Source organism: Ascaphus truei, chromosome 2, assembly GCF_040206685.1.
Source record: "Ascaphus truei isolate aAscTru1 chromosome 2, aAscTru1.hap1, whole genome shotgun sequence".
Lineage (NCBI taxonomy): Eukaryota > Metazoa > Chordata > Amphibia > Anura > Ascaphidae > Ascaphus > Ascaphus truei.
In genome coordinates, this window is record NC_134484.1 from 183530069 (window position 1) to 183556844 (window position 26776).

At 43.5% G+C, this 26776-nt stretch overlaps 1 protein-coding gene across 2 annotated transcripts in view; it reads right to left on the bottom strand.

Moving 5' to 3' along the window:
* Positions 1-2213: 2213 nt before the first annotated feature.
* Positions 2214-26776, bottom strand: part of JARID2 (jumonji and AT-rich interaction domain containing 2) — a 62773-nt gene continuing 38210 nt past the window's right edge. The window contains exons 7-16 of one of the 2 annotated variants that reach the window (XM_075585660.1): positions 26298-26390; positions 23575-23693; positions 23409-23479; positions 20418-20532; positions 17397-17502; positions 13418-13600; positions 10950-11080; positions 8942-9125; positions 5449-5556; positions 2214-4470 (exon numbers count right to left, since the gene is read on the bottom strand). In XM_075585660.1, coding sequence (XP_075441775.1) covers positions 4288-4470; positions 5449-5556; positions 8942-9125; positions 10950-11080; positions 13418-13600; positions 17397-17502; positions 20418-20532; positions 23409-23479; positions 23575-23693; positions 26298-26390 — 1293 coding nt within the window. In that variant the 3' untranslated portion in view covers positions 2214-4287. Of the gene's footprint in view, positions 4471-5448; positions 5557-8941; positions 9126-10949; positions 11081-11635; positions 11695-13417; positions 13601-17396; positions 17503-20417; positions 20533-23408; positions 23480-23574; positions 23694-26297; positions 26391-26776 lie in introns of those variants that run through there. The other variant, XM_075585661.1, reaches the window with a different exon arrangement.

The window sequence follows — 26776 nt, forward strand, 5'->3', positions numbered from 1 at the left end:
GGTCCCGGCTACCTGAAAGAGCTTCTAGTTCCCTACACTCCCATTCGCTCACTTCCATCTGAGATAAAGGACTCCGACCAGTTCCCAGAATCTCCTTGACTTCTTTTGGGCCTCTAGCTTTTAATCACACGGCTCCCACGCGTTTGTACAATCTGCCTCATACAATGCAAGAGGCCCCCTCTCTGGAAATCTATAAAAACAGGCTCAAGACCTACCTGTTTACACAGGCTTCTAATTAATGAACCACAACCTGTTCTGCATTTAATAGCTACAGTACCATCCCATCCTGTATTGTATCTTTCCTTGTGTTTGGTCTCGTTTATAACCTTACATGTTTTCTTTCTTTCTTTTTTTAACTTTTTGTAACTGTGAAGTGCTTTGAGTCCCATTGGGAGAAAAGAGCTATAATAAAATTATTATTATTATTAAAACTTCTATGTTAAAGGCAAATTGAAAGCTGTGACCCATATGAAACAGGTTTTATAAATGTAATCAACTTTTACATAGCAAACAAAAGCACATATATTTCTACAAGAGGATGATCATAATGTGAATTAAACTTACTTAAATCAGAAAATATACGGTACACTTTTTATTGTCAATTTCCAGTTCTCTTCTGATTAATCAACATTTTTAATTGTTCTGATTTGTCTAAAATTTCAGGTATTTTGATGATTCTAAGTAATGAAGTGCTCTGATTGGTTGACATATTCAAGCCTGATTGGACAAAACGGAGAAAGCATTGACTTTTTTTAGAACACTCATAGTGCATCATGATCTTGGCAAATCAGAATGCAACTAATTTCAAAACTGCCAATTCATTATTTTTAATATTCTGATTTGTCAAAATCATGAAGCACTAGGATTGTTCCAAAACATTTCAATGCTTACTCAGTTATGCCCAATTTTAGCATTTGACATTTTTCACCTATCAGAACATGCAACATCTTCAACCAATCAGAACGCTTGATTATTTCGATAAGGCTCACAATTTTCGACCAATCAGAACGCTCAACCATTTAGACCAATTAGAACATTCTAAATTGTCGTCCAGTCAGAATGTTTGAAAGTTTAACCAATTTAAAAACTACCAATTCATAATTTTTTTCAAAACATTTTCAAACATCCTGACTGGTTGAAATTTTTGAGCGTTCTAATCAGTCAAAATAATCAAGCCTTCTGATTGAGCGTTCTGATTGGACAAAATAATTGAGATTTGTGATTTGTCGACAATTTCTAGCTTCACGATTGGTTGAAAATTTAGAGTCTTTTCATTGGACGAAATAATGGAGCATTTAGATTGGTCGAAATATCTTCTGGCAATTGTTATAATTACTGTAGTTTATTAAATACTGCTGATTTGAAACTGAGTAAATATTGAATTTTCTTAGAACAATGATTTTGACCATTCAGAATGTAAAAAATGTTGATGAACCAGCAGGTTAAGACATTTTTGCTCTTGCAGAACGTTATTAAAGCAGAAATTATTTAAAAGATGTCGAGCCTTGATTGATCGAGCTTGTAAATTGAATGAACATTTGAGCGTCCTGATTTAGAACCTTCTTCTTGGGCGAATCTTTTCAGTGAATACTTACGTTTTTAGGAACAAACTTAACGTTTATGATTTTAACCAATCAGAATGTTCCAAATTTGGACATGTCCTGATTTTGACCAAACATTTTGAACGTTCTGATTGGTCAGAGATATTGAGCTATTCATTAGCTACAATAATGGAGCGTTCTGCCTGGCTGCCGATTACTATAATTCTGATTGTTCTATGTAAGTAAACATTCTGTTAAAAGGTAAAGACTGGGATAATGTATGGATACAAAAGAGAGAATAATCATTGAGTTGGTATAAAAGTAGCCAATTAAACGTTGTATTGCTTGCGCTACTGTCGGTACGTCCCTTCCTGATGCTGTCCATCTTTATCGCATCGTTTAGGCTGCATAACTAGGACAAAAGTAGCATTATCAAAAGATTTATGAAAGGGATAAATTGTGACATGTTGATACATAACCCATGTCGACTTTTCAGCATTTCCCAAACGTCTCCCATAAGAAATAACACTTGAGCTTAAATCTTGGTTCACATTTTCTGTGCTCTGTATAGAAAGAAACCCTAAAGAATGCATTAGCCCCCAGGATCTTCATTGGCCCATTACGCCCTTTGTTTTGTTTCCGGGTGCTCTCTCCAAAATAAATGAGACTGTATCCAAAAAGTTTTTGTTTTTATTATTAAACCTTGTTGTACAAACCTGAAAAGTAAACAAAACTGGCAATAAACGACATGGAGTCTTTCCATCACAAGGAAAGAGAGAGCAGAGCAATGCTAATAAATTAAATGTCAACCTGTAAGCCGTAGTCATAGAAGTTTACTGTCAAGAGGGAAAAGTACACAGCAAGGCCATAAAACTGGACAACCACATTTGAAAAACACTTGACTCGGTTTTATGTTATTGTTAAATATTCAAAAACAGTTCAGTCTTCTGCAACAACAACCAACAAATTGTTAAAGGACACTCTCCCAATAGTTACCACTGGCAAGTTCAGTGCATTATGGGTAGCTACGGTTTTGGATTTATTTCAAATCATGAAACAAAAAAAAAAAACAATTTGTGAAAACATTTTCCCTTTTTCTTTTTTTTCCTTTAGTCCCACACATACGAACAACCAGAAAAAAAAGCGGGCAAAAGCTCCTCCATTTTTTTTTTTTTTTTTAGTTGTTCAGTGATGTAAGCAGCACTTATATAAATGTTACAAGAAGAACCCTGTAAGCATCAAACCATCTGATGAAGAAACTGAAATGTAAGGCTTTTTCTTCATCTTGTCTTCTCACCGTCCCCTTTCCACCCCAATTCCACCAAAGAAGGCTCAAGTATTTAAAATCAAATTTACAGGTATATGTACAAAAAGGTTTGTGATTTGTTTTTCTTCCGCAAGATGCAGAGGAAACAAAAAAAAATAAACAAACAAACGAAGAAAAAGAAAGAAAAAAAATCGAGACAGTGAGGAAATTCATTTTCACATTCACGACAAGAAAACAAAATTCAGACGTAGTGGCTCTAAAAGGTGATTATTTAAGCTACTCCAATCTCTGTTGCAAGAGCCTGCAACGAAATACATTACAAGTCTCTCCGACAGAGATGGTTTAAAAAAAATAAAAATAAAAAATAATAATAATATACATTTATATATTAATGCTGATTGTGTGATGTGTTGAGACAGCAGTGGAATGAAAATGGAATGTTAGAAAGATTGCACATCTATGACAAAGAAGCACTTCCGGCTTCAACCACTTTATATATATATTTTAATTCCTTTTCTTTTCAAAAGGATGCTATTGAAGATTCTTTTTTTTCTTCTTTTTTTTTTTTTGATAAAGTAGCCAATAGCACCAAAAAAATAACAGAATGGATTCCTTATGAAATCAGGCACAGTTTACACTTCTCCCTCCCCCCTCCCCCATCCCCATGTGACGTTTGCCAGGCAGGCATTGCGTGAGTTCATCGAGTTTTTTTTAAACTTCTCCTTTAACAGATGCATAGAGATTTGCTGGTAAGAGAGAACCTGTGTTCAAATCTCAGCATTTTGCCTCTGGTATTTCACAAAGTCCATCTTCAAGCTGCCAAACCATTCTCCGTTTTTTTTTTTTTTTTTTACATTTTTAATTATTATTTATTTATTATATTTTAATTCCCCATTAAAAAAAAAAATATTAATAATAATAATAATAATAATAATACAAAAACTCATCTTGCACAGGACAGAATAAAACACAGCCAAGTAAAAGCAGGTTCGTTCAAGTTTTGACTTCTTTCTCTCTAGAAAAACTGCTTCCTCGACTGGATAAAGAAAAAAATAAACAAAAAAAAAACCACATCAAACTTCAACTTATCAAAAATGGTTTCAGACCTTCCTTTACGCGCTGGTTCAGGAAAGGCTTTTACTTCGTAGTCAGTCACTGGGACAGTAGAAAAAAAAAACATTTTATCCTCAGCCTCCTCAGACTGTCAGAAAACAGTGACTACATACAGCAGCTCCAAAACTCTGGCTGCAGTATCTAATTATACAAAACCCCCCCAAAAAAGAGAGAAAATTCAACAGTTTAATGCTAAAACAAAGTTACTTCTCTAAAATCAGAAGAAAAAAAAAAATCTTCTTAGAGCTAGTGCAAAGACAGCCTGTATTCTACAGCAAGTACTCCAAACTAGGGTATAATTACAAAAAAAATATATATATATACATATATATTTATGGGATCAGAGAGTAGAGAGTGTTGGCATCTTCATGATGAATTCGAAGCACTTTTGGACAAATTGGATGACGAGAGTCTGGATGATGGCACATCGAGCGTGGCCCTTTTCCTGGGGCCTCTTTTTGGTGTACACTTATTCGCGCTGTTCTCGTTGCTGCTATTTTTACCAGAGACTTTCCCGCCGATCTGATTGACCAGACTAATTATTTGCTCCTGAAAACCAAAAGGCAAAAATGATCAGGACCTTTTTACACTGTTGGTTACTTCAAGCAAGAGGCTCAAACGAGATAACAATGCGACGACGCAACGCAGGACTGCGAGCACGAACAAGTGGGGTTTCAGTAAGGAAAAGAAGAGCCGCCCTATGTTCCAGGGAACAAATGCAAGTGCCCCAACCAATCTGCATTGTGCTAAATCGGCTTGATATTAAAAGGTGACACTTCAAAAATGACAGGAATCTGATTACAGTAGTGTCCTATACAATGTCATCATAATGGTGTCATTAGTAGCAGTATGTTAATGGCTACAAATGCAAGTGCCCCAAACAAGCAACTTTCAGTCGTTTGGTGTCAAACCCCCCCTCCCCCCCTAAAAACGGATACCAAACTCATCTTGCACATGACAGCATAAAACACAGTCAAGTAAAAGCAGTTTTGTTATGCAATTATGCAAATGAATAAGCAATGTAACTCAAGTTGCCAATTTTCTTTTTTTTTTTAATTCTCAACCATGTGTCTGTGTGCAGTTCTACATGCTGTTTTCTGCTTTGGAGAAATAGCATACCATTGTTTTTGTGGCAGCTTGGTAAAATCACAAAGACGCTTGTTATATAAAGCTCAGGCCTAATCACTGGGACTATACAATTGCTGTTCTTCATGCTCTTGTAATTCATTTTAAGATGAGGAGGGGTGGAGGGGGGGAAATAAAAATGTAAGAGAAGTTGTTACATGGTTGAGTGCTTTTTATTTTAATGCGATTCTAAAATGTGAGAGTCTAGATCTCGCACATCATGCATTCTATCTTTACTTAGGGTAGTAGGAATATTCATCAATTTATAGTCTAGGGGGGGAGGATGGGGGAACACCTTAAGATGGGTTCCAATAAAACTATTCACAGTAATGACCCCATGCTACACCATGCATGTATAATGGGAAAATGACCACCAGAAAATATCCGTATTCACACACTCACCTCATCATAACGATACATCAGCTTTAGTCCCCTACACGATTTCTGTTTATCCACGTGACGCATTGCACATTCCAGGCAAAATACAACGTTCTCGTTTTCCTGCACAACCTACAAAAACAAGAACATTTCTTCCCAATGATGTAACGAGACAAAACATCAGCACGCGTTATCAGCACCCTGTGCGCCTCATGTGGGAAGTAGTGCCTCTAACAATAGTTAGACTATGCACTCTTATTATACAATATTTTAGTAATCTGAAGCTTTGAAGCGGCTTGGTCCTCGCCATCTTTTATTTATGCTACAGAGGTACAGTTTTTATTAATCTCACTAAAAACGCCTTCAGTTCCCTAATGGAAATACATTGTATGCAGCCAAGGCGCCTTGTGATGTATTAAGTACGTACAACAACTATCTCCTCTGTGTAGCATCTTTCAACTGTTAGGCTGAGTCCATGCTCCCTGCTTTCTCGCTGAGGCGCGCTGAGGCTCAGGGAAAGCGGGTGCTTTCGCTGGCCTTGCGGTTGCTTACCGCACACGCCGTCAGCGGGCCTTCAGGGGGCGGGCCTTCAGGGGGCGGGCGCGTCACTGGCCGGGGGCGGGCCAGTGACGTCACAGAGCTGGTTCGCCCTCATTGGGCGAACCGCTCACGTGACTGGCTTGTCTCGCCGGCAAGCGGGGGAATTTTAGTAGGTGAGCCCCTACTAAAGCCGCTCTAATTGCGGCTGTAGGGGCTCAGTGCTGAGCGGGAGCGCGCCTCAGCGCGCTTCCTCCAGCAAGCACGTAACATGGTCGAGGCCTAATGATGTTTGCAGCACTGGTGTCATGTGATCTCAAAACCAATCACAGTATATATATCTATATATATATAGATATATATATAGATATCTATATATATATATAGATATCTATATATATATCTATATATATATATATAGATATCTATATATATATATGGTTCATGAGCTCTCGTGGGGACTGCGCACTTAGTATAGCTCTCAATTACTGCAGGAGCTTCCAAAGTCCCTCCACACAATGTTTTGCATCCAGAGCACAGTGGCAAGGCATTGTGGGGCGTGACTTTGGAAGCTCCCGCAGTGATCGACAGTTATACTGTACCACCCATGCTGCTGGCACACACAGAGATGCAGTTTGCGGCCTTATTAAGTGTATGTTCCACTCACAAGCTCAGGACACTATACTGCCTCAGATCAATCAAACTGTTTTGCCTGCAATAGTCTGATAAGTCAGCAATAAGATTGATTTTAAAAAACAAATATTTTGTTGCTCAGGGTGCACAATGTAAAAAAAGGTTGGGATCCATTGTTTTACATCAATATTTGTCAGAAATAGGACAATACAGACGGATTCCACTCATAGACAACTGATTAGGATAAAATCAGGGAAATTAAGACAATATGTACAACCCAATTTTTGAAGTGAAACTTCTTTAGTGGCACCAATTCTGATGGGGCAAAACTGGAGAGATGGAGACGAAAATAAAACAGAAGTGACGTGACGTGACGGCTCCCCCTCCCCCTCCACGCCTGCTGTGACATGCGGCGGCTGCGGCGATAGCCGCTGGCGCCGCTCCTAACGGCCGCCGTTACCCCCACACGTCCGCTGCAATGGGTAAACCAAGATGGCTGGCGCAGAGCTTCCGGTGCTGTGGGTGTACTAAGACGGCGGCCCGCAAGTCCTCCGGCTGTGAGAGGAGGAGCCGCTGCTCAGCCTCTCTCCTCCCTCTTCTCTACCTCCGGTTCCCCTTCCGTGTGTCCCGCTGACTGAGCGCCGCCGGGGCCAGAGGAGGAGAGGAGCCCCGGGATCATGAAGGGTAACCGAGAAGATATCACTAACGGCCGCTGCGCTGTCAGCATATGCCGCGCATGCGCACACAGACACGTTATCGTGCCCTCTCGCCTCTCACGGCTCCTGCTCCGGTAACGCGGGAAGCGGGGGGTTTGAGCGCGCCGCTTCTCACGCAGCACTGCCAGAGGGGGGGGCCTCTTAAGCACGGTATCTGCCCCTCACATACGCCGGGCCCGGTGCGGCCGCGTCTCCCTGGGGGTGGGGAGGGGGGGGGGGCGAGGAGAGACTCAGACAGAGCCGCCGCAGCTCCGCCTGGGGTGGGGGGAGTCAGGAGAGAGGGGGCAGGACACAGAAAGAGAGACACACATACACTGGCAGACACACACATACACACACTGACTGACACACACACACACACACACTGACTGACACACACACACACACACACACACACACACACACACACATACACACACACACACTGACTGACACACACACACACACACACACTGACTGACACACATACACACACTGACTGACACACATACACACACACACACACACACACTGACTGACACACACCCTGACTGGCACACACACACACTGACTGACACACATACACACACACACTGACTGACACACACACTGACTGACATACACACACACTGACTGATACGCACGCACACTGACACACATACGCACGCACACTGACTGACACACATACGCAGGCACACTGACTGACACACATACACACACTGACCGACACAGAGAGACATTCACACAACACAGAGAGAGAGACATACACTGACTGACACACACACACACACATTGACTGACACACTCACACACACACTGACACACACACACACACACACACGCACACACTGACTGACACACATGCACACACTGACTGACACAAATGCACACACTGACTGATACGCACGCACACTGACTGACACACATACACTCACTGACTGACACACATACACACACTGACCGACACAGAGAGACATTCACACAACACAGAGAGAGAGAGACATACACTGACTGACACACACACACACATTGACTGACACACATACACTGACTGACACACACGCACACACTGACTGACACACATGCACACACATGCACACACTGACTGACACACATGCACACACTGACTGACACATGCACAAACTGACTGACACATACACACACACTGACTGACACACATACACACACTGACCGGCACAGATACATACACTGACTGACACACACACAAACAAACACACATACATACTCTCTGACTGACACACATACATACTCTCTGACTGACACACATACACACACTGACTGACACACATACACACACTGACACGTGTGCCGAGCACGCGCGTTATAAGTCAATTTCTGTGACAAAAGTCAAAGAAGTTTCACTTACTATGCGCGTGCACAGCACACACAGCTTTTTTTGAACTGCATAAGTACTGTACATCTGTACATTTACTTTTATTAAAAATCATTAAGACCACCAGCACATTACTTTAAAAAAAATAGCTCTTTCCCAGTGTTGAAACATGTGCCTACTACAGGATTATTTGGTCTTCATAACAAGAGCTATTTACGCGAGTTGGGCATAAGCAGCAGAGCGGTCACTGAGCTCCCACTCAATAAACAGGACCTGACACACGTCATTCGCTTCTCACCATGGAAAGGTAACACAGGTGCTGGCAAATCTGACACCTTCTCTCCGACGTCTCGAACTGCAGCCACTTTCTAGGCTTCTTCTTCTCGTCCAACGATGAGTTGCTGATGTCGTGGCTTCCGTAGCGCGCTGAGGAGTGAAGTCCTGCCTCAAAGAGCTCTTGCCGCTGCCTCAGCTCTGTATCCCTAACCAAAGAAAAACCGAATCAGAAACTGGGGGGGCCATCACTCCACCCTGATTGCTAAGTGCCCCTCCTGCAGCTTTGTAAAAAGGGTGAAGTGACAGAAAGAAATTGCTGTGCTTCAGGCTCTCTCTTCCACAGTTTGCTGCAAGTAAAAGAATTTTAATGTAAAAATTATCAGGAAAAACACATAACACACAGTAAAAAAGCCTCCACGTACATTAGAGTCTAACACATCCTTCTGATTCTAAAAGATTGCAACTACTTTCTGCCTTGGAATGACAATACAACATGACTTAAAGCTCTTCAAAGCAGCCGTTCCCACTACTAGTTGTTTTTTGTTAAAGATGGGAAGCAGGGAGTGTGAAACACACTATTTTCAGCTCTGGGAACCCCCTGAATCCCGAGATACGTACCGCGGAAGGCAGCACCGGTACTGTCCCCTCCAAAGGGAAACAAAATGGCGGTGTAAATCTCCCACGTCACGCGGGATGATAGGAAGCCGCAACGTCAGCCGTTGTGGCCTCAAATTGGCACCTCGTGAAGCAGTTGATTTAAATAACCGGGCTGTACCTGCGCTACATTTCCCGGTATGTATCTCGGGAAGCAGGAGGTCCGGTGAGGCTGACGTTAACGTGGTTTCGCTCTGGGTACACCTCGCTTTCCATCCATGTTAAAAAATAAATAAATAATAGGGAGGGAACTGCAGCCTTAAATACTTTAAATCATTGCACAATTGTCATAATCATTTCCACAAACATCTTGATAGTAAACTTCACATATATAGTTACGATTAGTGTTCGCCCCACTGCCACACCTTGACACTACATAGTGGACAAAAAAAACAGTATTACACAGGAACAGAGGCGATCGCGTCAGCACAATGTTTATCTGTCGGGTTTGGAATTCTCGTGAAACAGCAGATCTACTAATCTGCAGTCCTGGAACAACTCAGAATTCCTAATAAAAAAAATATACGTTTTTGTTTTGTTTTTCTTCTTTCAGCTAGTAAACGGTTACAAAGCTAACAAGGTTGCTTCTGAAAATAAAGCACTTCCTCTGGGGAAAAACAAAGTTCGGGACTACAATGGATGTTCATCCTGAGCCTATGCTTCTACAGGGTTTGCGGCAGACTAGTGGCACCCGATTCAAGTCGCCCTATCGTATAAGAAAAAAGCTTAGGGAGGGAGGGAGGGGGAGGGGGAGTTCCTGAGAATTTGGGAAATCCATTCTGTATATCTTCATTTATGAAAGTTTGGCTGATGCTCTTATGTTAAAGAAAATCAGATGTAATTGCATGGTCGGCACGGTTAACTTCTGCTAGATACAGTAGTATCATGCTTTGGAGAACTGCTACACAAGGGTTAGAGCAGCCACAGTGCGCTCAAATACATTTTTTTAAAGAATTTCAGTTGCTGATTTCAGGTTTTTAATGCTTTGCTCCTCCACTCCCGACAAAAAAAAAAAATATTGACCTGTTGTCAGCAGTTTATCCAAAGCGTTAACACTTGGCTGTTGCAGCTGGTTAATGAGGCCTTGGGCACCCACAACTTTCAAAGTCAACGTTCTGAATTGAGATCTTGTTTGATGAATTTCCTTTTCCTGCGGCCATCAGCAGGGTTTTCTGTTGCACACACACACAGGAAACCCCTTTGGCAGTGGCTCTGGAAGGCACTACACAACCTTACGACATTTGTGGATAGTCCTCTGCTGGGAACAGGGATTCAACTTGCGACCCTCATCACCTTCACAAATTCACAGCGAGACAAACAAATAGTGGAGACTCACAGCACAAAGTACAAAAGGTCACTTTTTTTTTTGTAATTACCTGAGCTCTCCAAGCAGAGTAGAAATGACACTCAGAGTTGGGCTGTTCTCTTTCTTCGCCTCTGCGGTAGCAATCTGATACAGTAATTTCTCCATGGAGAACGGCTTTGCTATGTGTCGACGTTTCATTTCCTGATGAACAAAAGAAAATGTCAGGGGCTCCATGCGTAATGACGGCTCCCTCGTTGGGAATTGCTAAAAGGATTATTATGGGAAACCCATATTGGCCTGCGTTGAACTAAAGAGGTTAAATTGACACACAAAAAAAAAGTGCATTGTTTAAATTCAAGGGAATTCCTTACACTCTTACAAAAGTCCTACCCTGCCTTCTTATCACTTAAGAAAAATTACAAAAAAACAAAAAGTAAGCCAACGACATTTTTTTGTCACTTCCTTTTATTTTTATTTTTTAACCCCAGTTTAAATGCCTACGTTTCTAGCTGAAGTCTTTATACAACCATACAGCACTAATCAGATTCACAACGCTAAAATGTGGGTCTCGATGGTGAAGATGACGGAAATCATTACGGGGCCAGTAGCTTCAGGAAACATGGCTATTGTTCTGAAAAGGAGTTCTGGGAACTTTTTCTTTTTAGTGATGAACCGGAAACTCTATAGCTATTATTTACATGTTCAGTAGTGGGGTTGGAATACAAACAGGGGGTGGATATTTTTTTTTTAATATACCACTGTTTTTAGACCCGTCAACGGTTTCCCGGGGCCCGGGTTCTTGACGTGGGTGGTACCTGTAGTGGGGGGAAGTGGGGAGAAAAATCGCAGAAACTGCAGCTCTCATAATAATTGTGAGCAAGTTATGATTGTATCACTTTGTTATGGTAAATATCAGGCGACTTAATTTTTTTGGGGGGGACTAGCAACACACACATCTGTGTTCAGAAAATCTTGCACAAGAGACTAAAAATAATACAGCCATATAAGACTAAAGTGCTATGTACAATAATGTTGGATTTCTCACAATCACAGGCGACAGATGTCCTTACAGACTTACATTGTATAAGTTGCCTGGAGCCAGAGGTACTTGCATATGTTTTTTTTCCAATGCATTTAATGATATGGTTGTATGCGTATAAAAGTAGTCATTACTGAAGGTTTGCTGTTGCCGACAACTATTAAAATAAAAGCAGGGCCGGCGATGCTAGCACACGGATTCGCTTCCTATGTATAAGAATTCTCGGAGAAATCAGGGAATGCTTCAATGTTTTCAAGTACATAGTAGGACCAAAATAATCCTTTGGCTTTCAGCAGATTGATCCGCAGTCTTACCGCTTGCAGTTTAAGATGTGTGTAGTTTTCACGTTTCCTAAATAATAGTAAGCAGCCAGTGCCACAAGGAAACGGTTTTAAAAACACATTTTACTGTCCTGTGCAAAACCAGAACAGAGAACCCCCATAAGTCGCTATCCAAATCTTTTACATATTTTCACGTGATAACAGCCTGTTCTAAAACGTCATAGACCAACAGTATATCCCTCACCGAGCTACCACTGCGCAGGAATCAAGGATTAAAAAAAACAAAAGAAAAAAAAGACGAAGGCGTTCCTCTCTCCCCCAGAGTGTTCCTCCACTTATCTGTAATTACCTTTATACAATAATTGTTTCAAAGTGAATTCCTAGAGATGGAGCCAGTGAAGGGCTGTATGCAGCCCCAGAACCTCCACACTGTGAGGTAATAAACTTTGGTGTAGCAGAATGAGGGCAGCCATTTATAATAATGTGTATTTATTGGAGTATTATATTTAGTAATTAGATGTATTCATTTATAGTGTGTGTGTGTGTGTGTGTGTGTGTATGTATGTATATATACTGTATATATATATATATATATATATATATATATATATATATATATATATATATATATATATATATTATGTAGCCCACAGGTGAACTCTCTATGACTAAGGATTAATGGCGTAGCCAGAGATGAATTGACCCGTTAGAATACAGGGGAGTGGATATGGACGGCCGAGCGTGGGACTCACTAAGATGAGTTGTAAGCTGAGAAAACCCAGCAAACCTTTCCAGTTTTTACAGATGCACGTAGCTAGTGTCACTGCTCCGGCAGGGTGTGTTATGATGTACGGCAATGTACTGCGGAAACATTACCCTTTCATTCCTATGGAAAGTCTCTGATATTCTGAGGGATTCTGGGATACGTTGGTTAACTGCACCTCTCGTTTTACCTCTATGTAGGTGACATTTTCTTTTAAAAAACGATGTATTTATTGAAGTTTTTTCAGCTCCAGCCCTTAGTCCCCGCCCCGGTTGGAGGGAAAGATATGTACGAATGTTTTTACCCCCGTTAACACGAGTTAACACATAAAATAACATGTTAAATAACACGTGTGTTATCTCCTTAACCATTGTTTTCAGTAGCACTGCTGTTGAATACCTTGCCAGCACGTTAACAGATGCAATGACATCTGTAGGTCATGTGTGTGCTCTTACCTTGGCAGTTTTGAAGCCCATGCTTGTCCACTGGGTGGTAGCAAAGTGCACAGTTTCAGAAACACTGTAGCCGCAGCACACTTTTGACACAAAGGATCCTGGGAAGCAGACGACAAACTGGCCGCTCTGCTGTACAGTACGATGCACCTTGATCCCCTCCTTACATAGCACCTCGGGGGAGATCTGACAAAGGAAACAGATTCAACTTGAATATCAGCACTTGATATTGTACATATTGCAGATTTCCATGGGGGTATATTATCCTTTGCATTTCCCTGGACACATTTAATTGATCATTACTAATTTATCTAGATTACGGACACTTAAAGGAGCATAGGCTCTCCCAAAAAATAACAACAATTCCCCTATGTTGCAAGCAGGGCGTCTCCGGAGCTGAACTGAGTTCATTTCGGCCCCCGGGGACCCTCTGCTTCCAGAGATACTTACCTCTGTAGGTGATGCCGCTCCGCAAGTTAAAATGTTCCGGTAACACAGGCCAATAGGAAGCCGCAAGGGATGATGTCATGGGTTCCTATTGGCCTGCGTGACGTAGGACATTTAAACCACCAATAGTCCCAACTAACCCATCCGGAGCTGCTACTGGCACCCCCTACGGTAATATCTTGGGAAGCATTGGGTCCCCGGATCTTAAAATTAACGTGGTTCAGCTCCGGCTACCCCCTGCTTCAAAAGCACACACAAAAACCCTTCAAACCCAGAGTGCTGCTCTAATGCACCAGTCACCCCTGCCCTGTGGATTTTCCTCCCTCACTGATTGGCTGCCATGACCCGTGTATTATTAAATTATTTTACTTTTTTATGCAATGATGGAGAAAGCAACAGTCCAGGCAAGAATAGAAAAATAAAATTAATTTTAAAAAAAATTACATTTTAGAGGCAATCCATGCATGGTTTTTGTTTTGTTCATTTGTTTAAATACAAGATTGAAGCAGGGGGTCTCCTGAAACCCATTCATTTCAGCTCCTGGGGGCCCCTGCTTCCGGATATACTCACCTCCGTAGGGGGTGCAAGTAGTCACTCAAGGGTTCACTTTGTAGCTGATTTCAATGCTCCGGTGTCCTGCGGGCCAATAGGAAGCCGTGGCGTTACCCGGTGCGGCTTCCTATTGGCCCATGTGACCGGGAGCTTTAAACTGCAGAAAACTGCAGAGAGATACCGGCACCCCCTACGGAGGTAACTATCTCGGGAAGCAGGGGGTCCCCAGAGCTGAAATTAATGGGGTTCAGCCCCTGCTTCAATGCTGAATAAAAATTAAAAAAATGTTGTTACTTTTTTTTTTGAACGACCTGGATTGCTTTTAATAGCCACACCATTACTTTAGCCAACGTGTTAATGCCATGTCAAGACCGAAATGAAAGGGGATTATATCAATTCTAAACATGACGCTGGGGGCATTTCTGTACATGGTTTATCCTATCCCCTTTTCATAGCGTAAAGATTACATCAGATTTTATGCCATGTGTGTGTATTGACATGTCATGTTATACATATGCATGCGCATAACATACAAAATAAATCTTGTTCATTACAATACATTGGGTTAGTAAAATGCTCCCTCCACACACAATCAGCTTCACATGTGCATGCACATAGCTACAGTGCTGGCTTAGGCCCCGCTGCACGCACGTCTGCGAGGCAGGGGGCGCGTGCAGCCGAATTCCCCGGTCTGCAGTGAGCTGCAGGGGGGCGTGACAGGGGAGTGATGGGGGCGCGGCCGTGACGTTACCCGGCAGGTTCGCCCTCATTGGCTAAACCGCCAGGGGGCGTGGCCTAGCGCTGTGTGACTTAACGGATCCCATAGCTCAATGAGAAATGCTGAAACCTTGTACAGATCGTGTATTCTCTCTGTTCTCAGAATGTCCATCCTCTAAAATGTGATTCTTAAAGCAGGCCAGCAGGTTCTTAGCCAATTGTTTGTCTTATTAATAAACATGTATTTTACAATGAAGTTGAAAATCGTGTATAGTGAGTTTCAAAGTTCTATAGCACCTTTGAACTTGAACTATCGTAAACTTTTCCGAGCATTGTCATTTCTGAAGTTCAGCTGCAGAGGACTCGGGTAATATTTGAAGATATTGTGGACTGTATATATAGAATAATCTATCATGCTTTATACAGCAGGATGTTCATTTTCAAAGGTCCGAAACATACAATTTTGCTTTAAAAATGAACTCTCAGTCAGGACCATAGTGAACTAGTAGCGGTGACAGGTTTAATTGATTGAACTTGACAGATTATTATTAAAAAATAAAATACGCCAAAACAAAAATGTTTCAAATCACTCTGGAAAGTTAATTTTCGGGAAGGAAGGATGGCGTGGGAAATCCACGTGAAAGTAAAACAGGCTATTTGACAAGTAGCAAAGAAAACAAATGGAAACTGAAACAACTCTTATACATACACTGTTTTTACAAACCTCTCAAAAATGATATTAAACCACCAATACTACTTTTTATTAGGTAATGTTCCTAGCATACTGTTGCTTTAAAGGTTGTGTGTAGCTGCTGTTCTGCCTAGCAACAGGCTGGAATTGGTTCTTAACAGGGTTTCCTGGTTTAGGATTAAGGGGAACTGTAGAAGCCAAGAGCAGACCCAAGCACAGATAAGGACTGACTACAAAAGCTAGCTATGAATACTATGCCTTTCACTGCTATCCAGGGCCGCCTTTAGTTTGTCGTGTACCCTAATATTTCGGATGGCGGCCCTGCTGCTATCAATACAGTTTTCATTGAGTTCACCTTCAAGCCTGCATCTGCCTGCTGCATGCGCTAGTCTGGAGAATACCCAGACATCAAAGCATCAAATAACGCTATTTATTCAACATATCACTGTTCATTGTGTTTGGCAATGCAGTGCTAACCCATCTGGAGGCAAACCTTAGTGGCTCTATTAACAATGATAAGTCAAAAAATTATTTTCACATGCTGCATCACTGTTCTTTTCCTTCTGGTCATACTGTGAAAATCATTCAATAATATGCTGCTGTGGTGGTGTACAAACATTTAAAATGCTCAACAGGTTTTGTGGCCCTGTATAGAGCACAATTTCTGCCTTTGGGAAGGGCCACTGACGGGGGAGAACTGGGACAAATATCCCGGGCACAGGGCCCAGAGCTCCGACTTATGCCCAGACTTACATCCCCCCCCTTCATTCTGGACAACTTTGGCTTGGACTCATCCCCCCTTCCAAGACAATACTTTAGTCCTGGGCCCCAGGCAATCTGCTGCTAGGCCTGCCTCTGGGCAATCAATTCTCTCCCACCCCCCTCCCCATCTAATGTAATAGATAAGGAGCATGACCCAGAGCACTTAACTTCTCTCGTAGAGCGGAAAGGCAATTATTTAAAAGCAGAGCAATCCAACCTAACTAACCTCTTTTTTTTATACAGGATTGGAACTAGGGGTTTGCTAAAGCGGAACCTTGCTGTTTTGAGCTCTGGGGACCCCACGGTGTTTAAAGGGGATTTAAATGACCATCCAATAGGAAGACAAAACCCATGATGTTGCAGCTTCCTATGTGTTTGAGATTTGGCAGCCATTTTGTTTCACTTGAGGGAAATTTAAACCAGGTAACTTCACAGGTATGTATCTCATGTACTGGGGGTGCCCGGAGCTGAAAATAGAGGCATTTGGTGTAGGGGGACCACCGGTTCCCACCCTCTAAACAAATGGGTAAGAAGATAAAAAGGATCGGCCTCTTGGAACTGCCCAAAATGCAGCAGACCTCTGGCAGTGAAAGGGTTAAATTAACATCTGCCGCACTGCATTTTATACATTGGGTGGGAGGGGGTTTGGAGGGGAGAAATCTGTTCCTTGGTCACATTTAATGCAATAAATCTTTACATTTAAAACATGTTTGCTATACTTTTTGCTGTTGACCCTAGATTCTAGGTGCGATGTACAACATTGTAAATCGGAGGCCCTGTTGCAAATCTTGGCACAACACAAAGGGGACTCACCATTACATTACTTTCAAGCATTTGCAGCCCAGGAGTACCGTTGGCTTGTAGTAGGGTGTGTACCACTTTATCAAGTTTGCTCTCCTCCTCAGCAGGAATGCAGTACCTGTAAGGAGACATTCACTGTTACCAGCTCATGCAAATACAGTCAAATACAACGGCAGCAACACGCACGGTTCCACATTCTCTCCCCCCACTCCCCTCCTCCTCCAATATTCGTGAGACCTTATTGCTGAGGCAACCCCTTGGTTTGCAAATAGTTACTGCAAGCCTGTTAATCTGTAACTAAGGAAGGGGTTAAAGTGTCCATAAAACTGTAAAATACCTACTACGTTTTTCCTATGCTCATCAATAATACCATAAAATGTCAGACTGTTTTTTTCTTAGTGCCACTGTTCTAGTGAGTGGAAGACAGGAAGTACCTGAGGGTGTGCCAACAGTGTCACAAATAATAGATGCAATGACAGGGGGCAGCACCATGAAGGTTCCCAAGTCCAGTCCTCAAGGACCACTCAAGGACGACTTACAGTGCAGGTTTCAAGGCTATCCTCTCATTAGCACCGGTAGCCCAATGATTTTAACTTAACCTTCTGTGCTCAAGCAGGGGTTTACTTAAACCCTGCACTGTTAGTGCTCCTTGAGGACTGTAGTTCGGAACCCATGATGTAGACTAGAGAATTAGGCTGTGACAATGGAGAGCATGACAAGGGGACAGCACTATGATGTCTCCCTCCGTGCCAGGAGTCTGCCGTTCAGAGGCACAGACAGGCAGCTGGCAGCACACTATAAAAGAATGATAAGTGATGCCACCCACTGGATAAGAGGGGCACCCAGGTACCCATGTGCATCACAAAGGAGAGAGAGGCCGCCAGTGATGCACTGTTCCGAACAGGCTTACCATGCATTCCCTAAAAACAGTCGCCGCTATCGTTAATGAGACCCACAACTACTAAGTTTTTTTAAAAGCAGTTTTCATTACAAAACTGCTGTCAAATGTTATGGAAATAAAGTAGTTTAACCGCTCATCCTTTTATGAAAAATTGATAATTAGGTATTTTCATAATAATAGGGTGCATGAGGATAGTATAGGAGCACACAAAAAATATATCCAAGAGGGATAAAAAAAGATTCCTCATATTGCACTCTCTATTATATCGTCCTAGCAAAACAAATGTGCTTTTTTTTTTTTTTTTTGCCATAAAGGCTCTTAAATCGGTACTGACTATTAAAACCAAAAATAAAAAAGTTTTATTACATCAAAAAAATCTTAATAAGTGACTCTGTGAATTATATACAGTGATAAGGGCTTAAAAGGTCCTCTCACACGGGGTTGAGTGGTAGGAGACTCTATATTTATTGTCAGACTATAAAACACATTAATATGTGTGTCTGTTTATTTTAGGCCACGCTGACAGCTCAGTATAATTTCAAATAGTATATACTAATATCCAACGGCTCTGTATGCTGTGAATATTTGTTAACATTTGGTTTTGTACACGCTAGCTAATTTGTATAAAATCACATAGTGGAGAGGTGTGTAACATAAGAGATCCTTTTATGGTCTATGTATATATGGCTAGGTTTAACATCCAAATGGCTAATAGCCTCAGGTATGATCAATGTCTTGTATTCGTGTTCCCCGTGACTATGTTCATTAAAGTTTAATTTTTGAACCTATCTTATTGGTGCCGTCCCCATCCTTGCAGCTGTGCTCCACTTTAATCTTTGGATTATTCTTCTGCTACGACTGACTGGCGTGATGCGCGCAACTATGGGAAGCTGTCATATGTGAGTATTATCTCTCCCCCATCATACAGTGGGGAGAAACTGACCAGTATCAGCGCGATTGTTGATAAATTCTGTCTAGTGGAGTACTACACCGGATTGCTACATATTTATGCTGTTATATGCCTCCACTTTATGGACAGTCATTGCTTAATGAACTCTCACTTTACATTCTTTGTGCTGGGTCCAATACCTCACTTGGCATCATTTAACTTCCCGTCCATCGTTGTGTTTTCATTAAGACTTTATTGGAATTATATGTTTCCACCATACTGAGCACTGTTATTTAGAACTTGTTTCTAACTATCTACCTGCCTCTTTAATACTACTGTCTTGAACGGGAAAGCTACACCAAAATTAAGAAAGAGAACAAGCTAAGCAAGGCCAGACTCTGACATACAGGTAACTGCGGCCCGCACCTTTAACCTTTCTCTGCTTTTCAGCGAGACTCACGGATTTGCAAAAATTCACAGTGATTTTGACAGATCAGTGACAGAATGTCTTATTACATGTTAATTAAATTGGCTTTTAATTCATAACGTTTGCCTGGTGTTGGTTAACTTTCCGGTCACATAACGGTGACTCAAACTAACCGGAAGGGTTTCCAATGGAAAAACAAATAGGATTTAAAATGACACTCAAAATAATGAATGCTATTATTATTGATAAAGTGAAGGGGGTTGTGTCTCGGGAATTGAATGTTGGTATACAGGTCATGCATCCCATTGTTTTGTTTCTGCTTGCCATTGGAAGAAATACATACGACACAGTATAAGATCAGTCATGTAGGACCTGCTGCGGTCGGTTTGCCGTCAGGTGCTTGCAGGTTTCAAATGTTTTTGCCAAAGGATTGAACTAAAATAATATGTCATATTGGATGTGCACTGGGGCTTCTTTGTTTATTGTAGTATACCTGTTCACTTTCTCAGTGGCACTCGATTGACACAATCATATACATATATATATATATTATTGTGGGTCTGGGTTTTGAGCTTGCCAAAATTGTTTATGTCTAATTATAAATGAACGTTTCGTCAGTGAAAGTTTAAAACTCTGCTTAACATTAAAGACTTCTACGTCCAAAATTCTTACGGCATAAGCACCGCTAAGTAAATATTTATAAAAAAAATTATAAAAATGTTTTACCAGGAAGTAATACATTGAGAGATACCTCTCGTTTTCAAGAATATGATCCTTACTCTAAAATAAGTAGGTTAGAACAGCAGGAATGCTTACCAAATGCAATCAGCACCAGTGTGTAAGTAGTCAATGTACGGAAGGTGATTTTGGTCGCGAGACCAGCATGAGGTAGAGAAAACCATTCCGATATTTAGCCATGGAATTGTTACTCCTAGAATAGAGAGAGTCTGCATTTTAATGCGAGAAATCAGGATACAATTACAGGTTAGAGTGTACATTACTTGCAGGCTAAGCACTGAAAAAGCACCCACAAATACTGTGTGTAACGGGTACAAGACACCAGGTCAGCAAAGGAGCATTATGCATGAACATATAAAGCCAAGTGGAAAGAGGAAGATCTAAAATTATACTGGAGGCCACTCAGGCACAGAGGAACTGGCACATCATGACACTATGCAATGGAGAGCTCAAATTTCCAGAGGCTACACAAATACTCAGAGTATATGCATTTATCAGCAAAGCAACTTCCAGGATGCTTTCCTTTATTGGACCTGCACTGCTGTGTCTCTGTCTCCTCTCTGCACACGTACAGTACACTAACAGGCTTGAAGAAAACTACCAATGGCTTTACTAACTAAAGGCATTCACTGCAAGGTGCTGGATAGCAGCAGAATCCTTGCAATCCTACAGATATGGACTGGACTGAACCATTTCACAAGCCGGAGTTGCTGGTTTTAAATGAAACACGTTATGTTTTTACTTGTGAAGCGGAGCCTTTTTTCACCTCCAGGAATGTCATATTTGAGGCTCCCACTTAACATTCAAAAGCTAGTGTGTTACTAGCTCTACCCATTTACCTTAAACTAAGGCCTTTGCAAGAAATATCTTAATATATAAAATCGAAAGGTTAGTGCTAGCTGCGGTGAATCTGATTGGTCCTCAGCTTCTGGCCAATCAGATTGGTGGGTCTGACGTCACCCAACTGCCACTCTCTTCCCCCTCGGCGCCATACACACACAAACCCGGCGCTCAGTCACCTCCCTCCCCGGCGCTCAGTCACCTCCCTCCCCGGCGCTCAGTCACCTCCCTTCCCGGCGCTCAGTCACCTCCCTCCCCGGTGCTCAGTCACCTCCCTCCCCGGCGCTCAGTCACCTCCATCCCCGGCGCTCACTCACCTCCCTCCCCGGCGCTCACTCGCCTCCCTCCCCGGCGCTCTCTCGCCTCCCTCCCCAGCGCTCACTCACCTCCCTCCCCGGTGCTCACTCACCTCCCTCCCCGGCGCTCACTCAGCTCCCTCCCCAGCGCTCACTCACCTCCCTCCCCGGCGCTCACTCGCCTCCCTCCCCGGCGCTCTCTCGCCTCCCTCCCCGGCGCTCACTCGCCTCCCTCCCCGGCGCTCACTCGCCTCCCTCCCCGGCGCTCACTCGCCTCCCTCCCCGGCGCTCACTCGCCTCCCTCCCCGGCGCTCACTCCCCTCCCTCCCCGGCGCTCACTCACCTACCTCCCCGGCGCTCACTCACCTCCCTCCCCGGCGCTCACTCACCTCCCTCCCCGGCGCTCACTCACCTCCCTCCCCGGCGCTCACTCACCTCCCTCCCCGGTGCTCACTCACCTCCCTCCCCGGTGCTCTCTCACTTCCCTCCCCGGCACTCACTCGCCTCCCTCCCCGGCGCTCACTTTCCTCCCTCCCCGGCGGGGGGTCAGGCAGTGGGCCGCAGCTGCCTCGCGGCGCCGAGTGCCTAAGATGGCGGCGCCCGGAAGGACCCCCTTCCTCCTGCAGCTGCCTCGCGGCGGCGCCGCTGCGAGGTGGGAGGTAGGTGGGAGGTGGGAAACGGAGAGGTGACATATCTGTGTGTGTGTGTGGGACACTGTGTGTGTGTGTGTGTGTGTGTATGGGAGAGTGTGAGTGTGTGTGTGACACTGTGTGTGTGTGACACTGTGTGTGTGTGTGACACTCTGTGTGTGTGTGTGACACTCTGTGTGTGTGTGTGTGACACTCTGTGTGTGTGTGTGACACTCTGTGTGTGTGTGTGACACTCTGTGTGTGTGTGTGACACTCTGTGTGTGTGTGTGACACTCTGCGTGTGTGTGTGTGACACTGTGTGTGTGTGTGTGTGACACTGTGTGTGTGTCAGACACTGTAGGGTGGGGACCGGAGCTGCGCATGGGGGCGGGGGGGAGGAGCGGAGAGAGAGGGGGGAGCGGAGAAACATACAGGGGGAGTGGAGAGGAGGACCCGGAAATTGTAAGCAACCACCCCCCCCCTCCTGTCCACTGTCCCCCCCCCTTCTGTCTACTGTCCCGCCCCCTCCTGTCCACTGTCCCGCCCCTCCTGTCCACTGCCCCCCCTCCTGTCCACTGTCCCCCCCCTGTCCACTGTCCCCCTCCCTCCTGTCCACTGTCCCCCCCTCCTGTCCATTGTCCCCCCCACTCCTGTCCACTGTCCCCCCCCCTTCTGTCCACTGCCCCCCCCTCCTGTCCACTGTGTCCCCCCCCCTCCTGTCCACTGTGTCCCCCCCCCTCCTGTCCACTGTGTGTCCCCCCTCCTAGCGGGAAATTTAACTCACGGGCAACGCCGGGTCTCTCAGCTAGTATCAAATAAAATAAATAATAATCAGTAAAGTACAGTGAATAAATGGCAGGGTTCTTGCAGCTATTGTGATAGGATGCAGGATTCCGTTTTCCCGTGTCAGTGGCTGTAGCCAGACTTACCGGCATGCTTGAGGCAACATTTGAGATGAATTATTAAAGTTTCTCACTGAAGAATGCAGCATTATCTATGTAATGCACTTAACTCTGAAGCCCCTCACTTCAGCTGTTTGCCCCTGGCCTCTGGAACGTTCCAGCTCTGATCACTTTCAGAGAGATTACATCTTCCTTAACGAATGGTAGAATGTTCCACGGAATAATACAAATACAATTGTTTACATGTAAGTAGCATCAGACTCCGGCAAAGCACAATGGCTTATATTTATTAAGCAGTGCTATGTGACCTTCCAGTACAGGAAATACTCCTTACAGCCCATTGAAGCATAGCCACGCTGAGGAAAAAAAAGAAAAAAAAGGCCAAATGTATAATCTACTTACCAGGCACAGCACCAAGATGTCGGAGGATGGATCCTGAATTATTAGGAAGGACAGTGAGATTCCATCCATGCCTATAAGAAAAAGTGTCAGTAATGTCAAACTCTGAATAAAGCCCAAGAGTATTGTATGGCTGCACACGGGGAGATTTTGTAGAACAGAGACGTACCTTGAAAAGGGTTCTGCTTTACCCACAGGAAAACCACTCCCATGGGTGTTTGTGTCAACTTTCCCACAATGCACAGCTACGTGGCAATCCTTCTGTTCAACGACCCGCCAGTACTCTTGCTGCAGAGAGAGGGGAGGAGAGGGAGGAAGGAGAATTATTGTGTGAATTAGGGCAGCTCCTGCTTCAATAACCAGGATTCTGCTTTGTCAAACTAAAACAAATATCCCACTAATGGCTAATAGCCAGGGAAACCAGTGGCTAATAGCCAAGGCCAACAATTGTCAAAAGCTGGGAAAAAAGAAACAGATTGTGGTTTAACCCCTTCTCTGCCAGAGGGGCCTACATGATAAAGGGAAAGGTGCTGCCAATAACCAATGTTTCTTTATTATTAATAATAAGTTTGCGTCCTGGGGGGCCTGCCCGCGACCACATGATTGCTACGGCAAGCGTCCGCGTGGTTAGGTGCCTGGAGACTGCTGACACTCGTAGGATAAAAGCAGCAATCCCCACCCAAAAGCCCCTTTTTTATATCTTCAGTAGAGGTCTGGCTCAACGTGAGACTCTCTGCTCTGGGACAGTTGTTACTCTGCTTTAAAGGGCATCACGTCCATACTGGGGGAACGGTTCATCGTATTGCCCACAATGAGAGTGCCATATTTGATTTCCACACAGCAGTAATGGAGTATGTTAATAGGCAGATTTGATGGAGAAAATGAGCCGGAATAGCCCGGACGTTATAGAGCAGGATCAAAGCATTGCAGGAGTCTCACTTTTTAAGTCCCGTATACTTTATTTTTTAAACATCTTTTTTTGTTAACGTAGTTGTAGTTCTTGGGAGCTTTTAAACGTGTTATTTTCTTTATGTTTTTATGATGTCGCAACCCAGAGATATCAGCCTCCATAGTCACAGACTTTTAGAAAGATATATTTCTAATGATGATTGAACAGAAAAAAAGGATTGGATGTTATGTGCTTTTCTTATTTGTTACCAGCTACTTGGGACCGACACCATAACGTTATAAATACCGTCCTGTGTTCCAATATTTTTGTCCCCCCCAGGTACTGCAGCTGACTGAAGTTCAAACCTTACTGTTATTCTGCAGCTATTTAACCAGACTCCCAGTGAAGTCCTCTCACAGCTGGATGGAACTACAATGCATACAAAAGTTTTGCAGGCCAACTACATAGCTAAAGGGTTAATATAGCCAGAAATACTGTGTCTCCGGTGTCTGACACATCCAGCTAGAGTTCCTTATACACTCACTTTTTATTTCCAGTCATGCCTTCCTTAGCAGTCTTTATAGAGTAAAACTGTGCATCTGGTCCCATTGCTTTATGGCACAACCATAAGCACACATTTCTGTATAGATTTGTCTACACAATGTCTTAAAATGTACTGTACAACGAGAAATGCTTTATTGGGTCTCCCACAAACAGAATTCTGTTAAGTTCTAATAATACACTTTTTTCAACAGTCTATAAAAACATCCCAATAGGTACATTAATACTGTGAGCACCAACTAAAGGACAGTTCAAAACAGCTGGTTTTGCTTTGCCACAATGCCCTTCAAGTTACAATTTTCCCCCCATTTTTTTTGTCATCGAGTCTGACTATATAGTGCAGTGTTTCCCAACCAGGGATCTGCTGCACCCTGGGGTTCTGCGAGAGGATTAAAAGGGTGTCGCGGGACTTTCCCAATCTCCCTAAGCATGGAGAGAGCCAGGCAGTTTCCTCTATCCCGATTGGCTGCTGCTGGGTAATGCAGCCAATCAGGAGGCGGCATCAGGAGCCTGTGGGGAGTGGCCAAGCAGAAGAGATGTGTGTGTGTGCTTTCTGGGACTGTCCTGTTGTGGGTGTGTTTTCTGTGACTGAGAAGGGGGTTAGAGTGAGAGTGAGAGAAGAGGAGTAAAGACTGTGTATGTGTGTGTGAGTGTGAGTGAGAGAGAACGGGAGTAAAGACTGTGAGAGAGAGAGAGCGAGAGAAGGGGAATGAAGAATGTGAAAGGGAGAGAGAGAAGGGGGGAAGAGAGAGTGAGTCAGTGAGAGGGGGGGGTAGAGAGAGAGGGAGAAGGGAGGAAGAGAGGGAGAAGGGTGAAGAGTGAGAGAGACAGAGGGAGGGGGGAGGAAGTCTTGCAGGGCTGCCGACATAAGGGCATTAACACCTCCCCCCCACACAACAACCAGGGGCCCAGGCGGAAACTCTAATCCTGGGCCCCGGGAAAGCTGACGGTTGCCCAGGAGACGGATACATGAGTTATCCATCATGCAAACTGCTTTACTAGCCCATCACTTTCCCATACTTGGAACAAAACTCTTTGCTGCAGGCATAATTATGTATGTGTACAGCACATAGCGAGGGGTAATTGGGTTTTTTTTCCCCTCCAAAAAAATTATCTTGGCAACAGTTTACCCCCAGGCCAGTAAGACTCTCTATGTTAATTTGTTTCTCCTGAAATAGTTACAACACTGTTCTGACCAAAGCGTCTGAATTCTCTCTTTTGACTCCCCCATGCTTAGGAAATAAGCCACAGGTTGCATTTAAGGGACCCCATTGCAATATATGGATGTTATTACAATTCTGGGCTTACTACATTTCCTCTTTCATTCGGAACTTGAATTAGGGTTGGCCAGGCAGAAATAAGAGTGAGGCAGAAATAAGAGTGAGGCACTTTCCTTTTCATCGCATGCACCCCGCTGCTTGAATGCCGTGTCACAAGCTCACCTCAATTTCAGCTACTGTAGGCTCCTTGTTGAAGCACATGTTCATGATGTTCCTTGCTGTGCGGTAGAAGGTGGTGAGCGACACAGACCTTCCCTGTGCAGGAAGTGGACAAGAAAAAAAATGAATGGGAAACATCGTCACAAAATGGCTCATCCCCCTCCCTTGGCGAAAATTCACATTTGTGGTCAGAGCAGTGCATTGCTTTGTCCTTTCCATAAGGTTAAACATGTATTTTGGGGAAACTACAAAATACAGTATGTGCACATTTATAATGTCTCAGCAACACCACTGTAAAAACGAAAGCATTATAAAGAGAGGATGAGTACTATAGTGATAATAATATTGTCTTTCAAGTGGCTGAACAAGTTTGGAATACCAGTATAGGCTCTCAATGACCTTGGGCTAGTAACTAAGCCCTTTGAATCTCAGGCTCGTTAATTACATTTCTAAGTCTATCATTTGAATCACTAAGTTTCAAA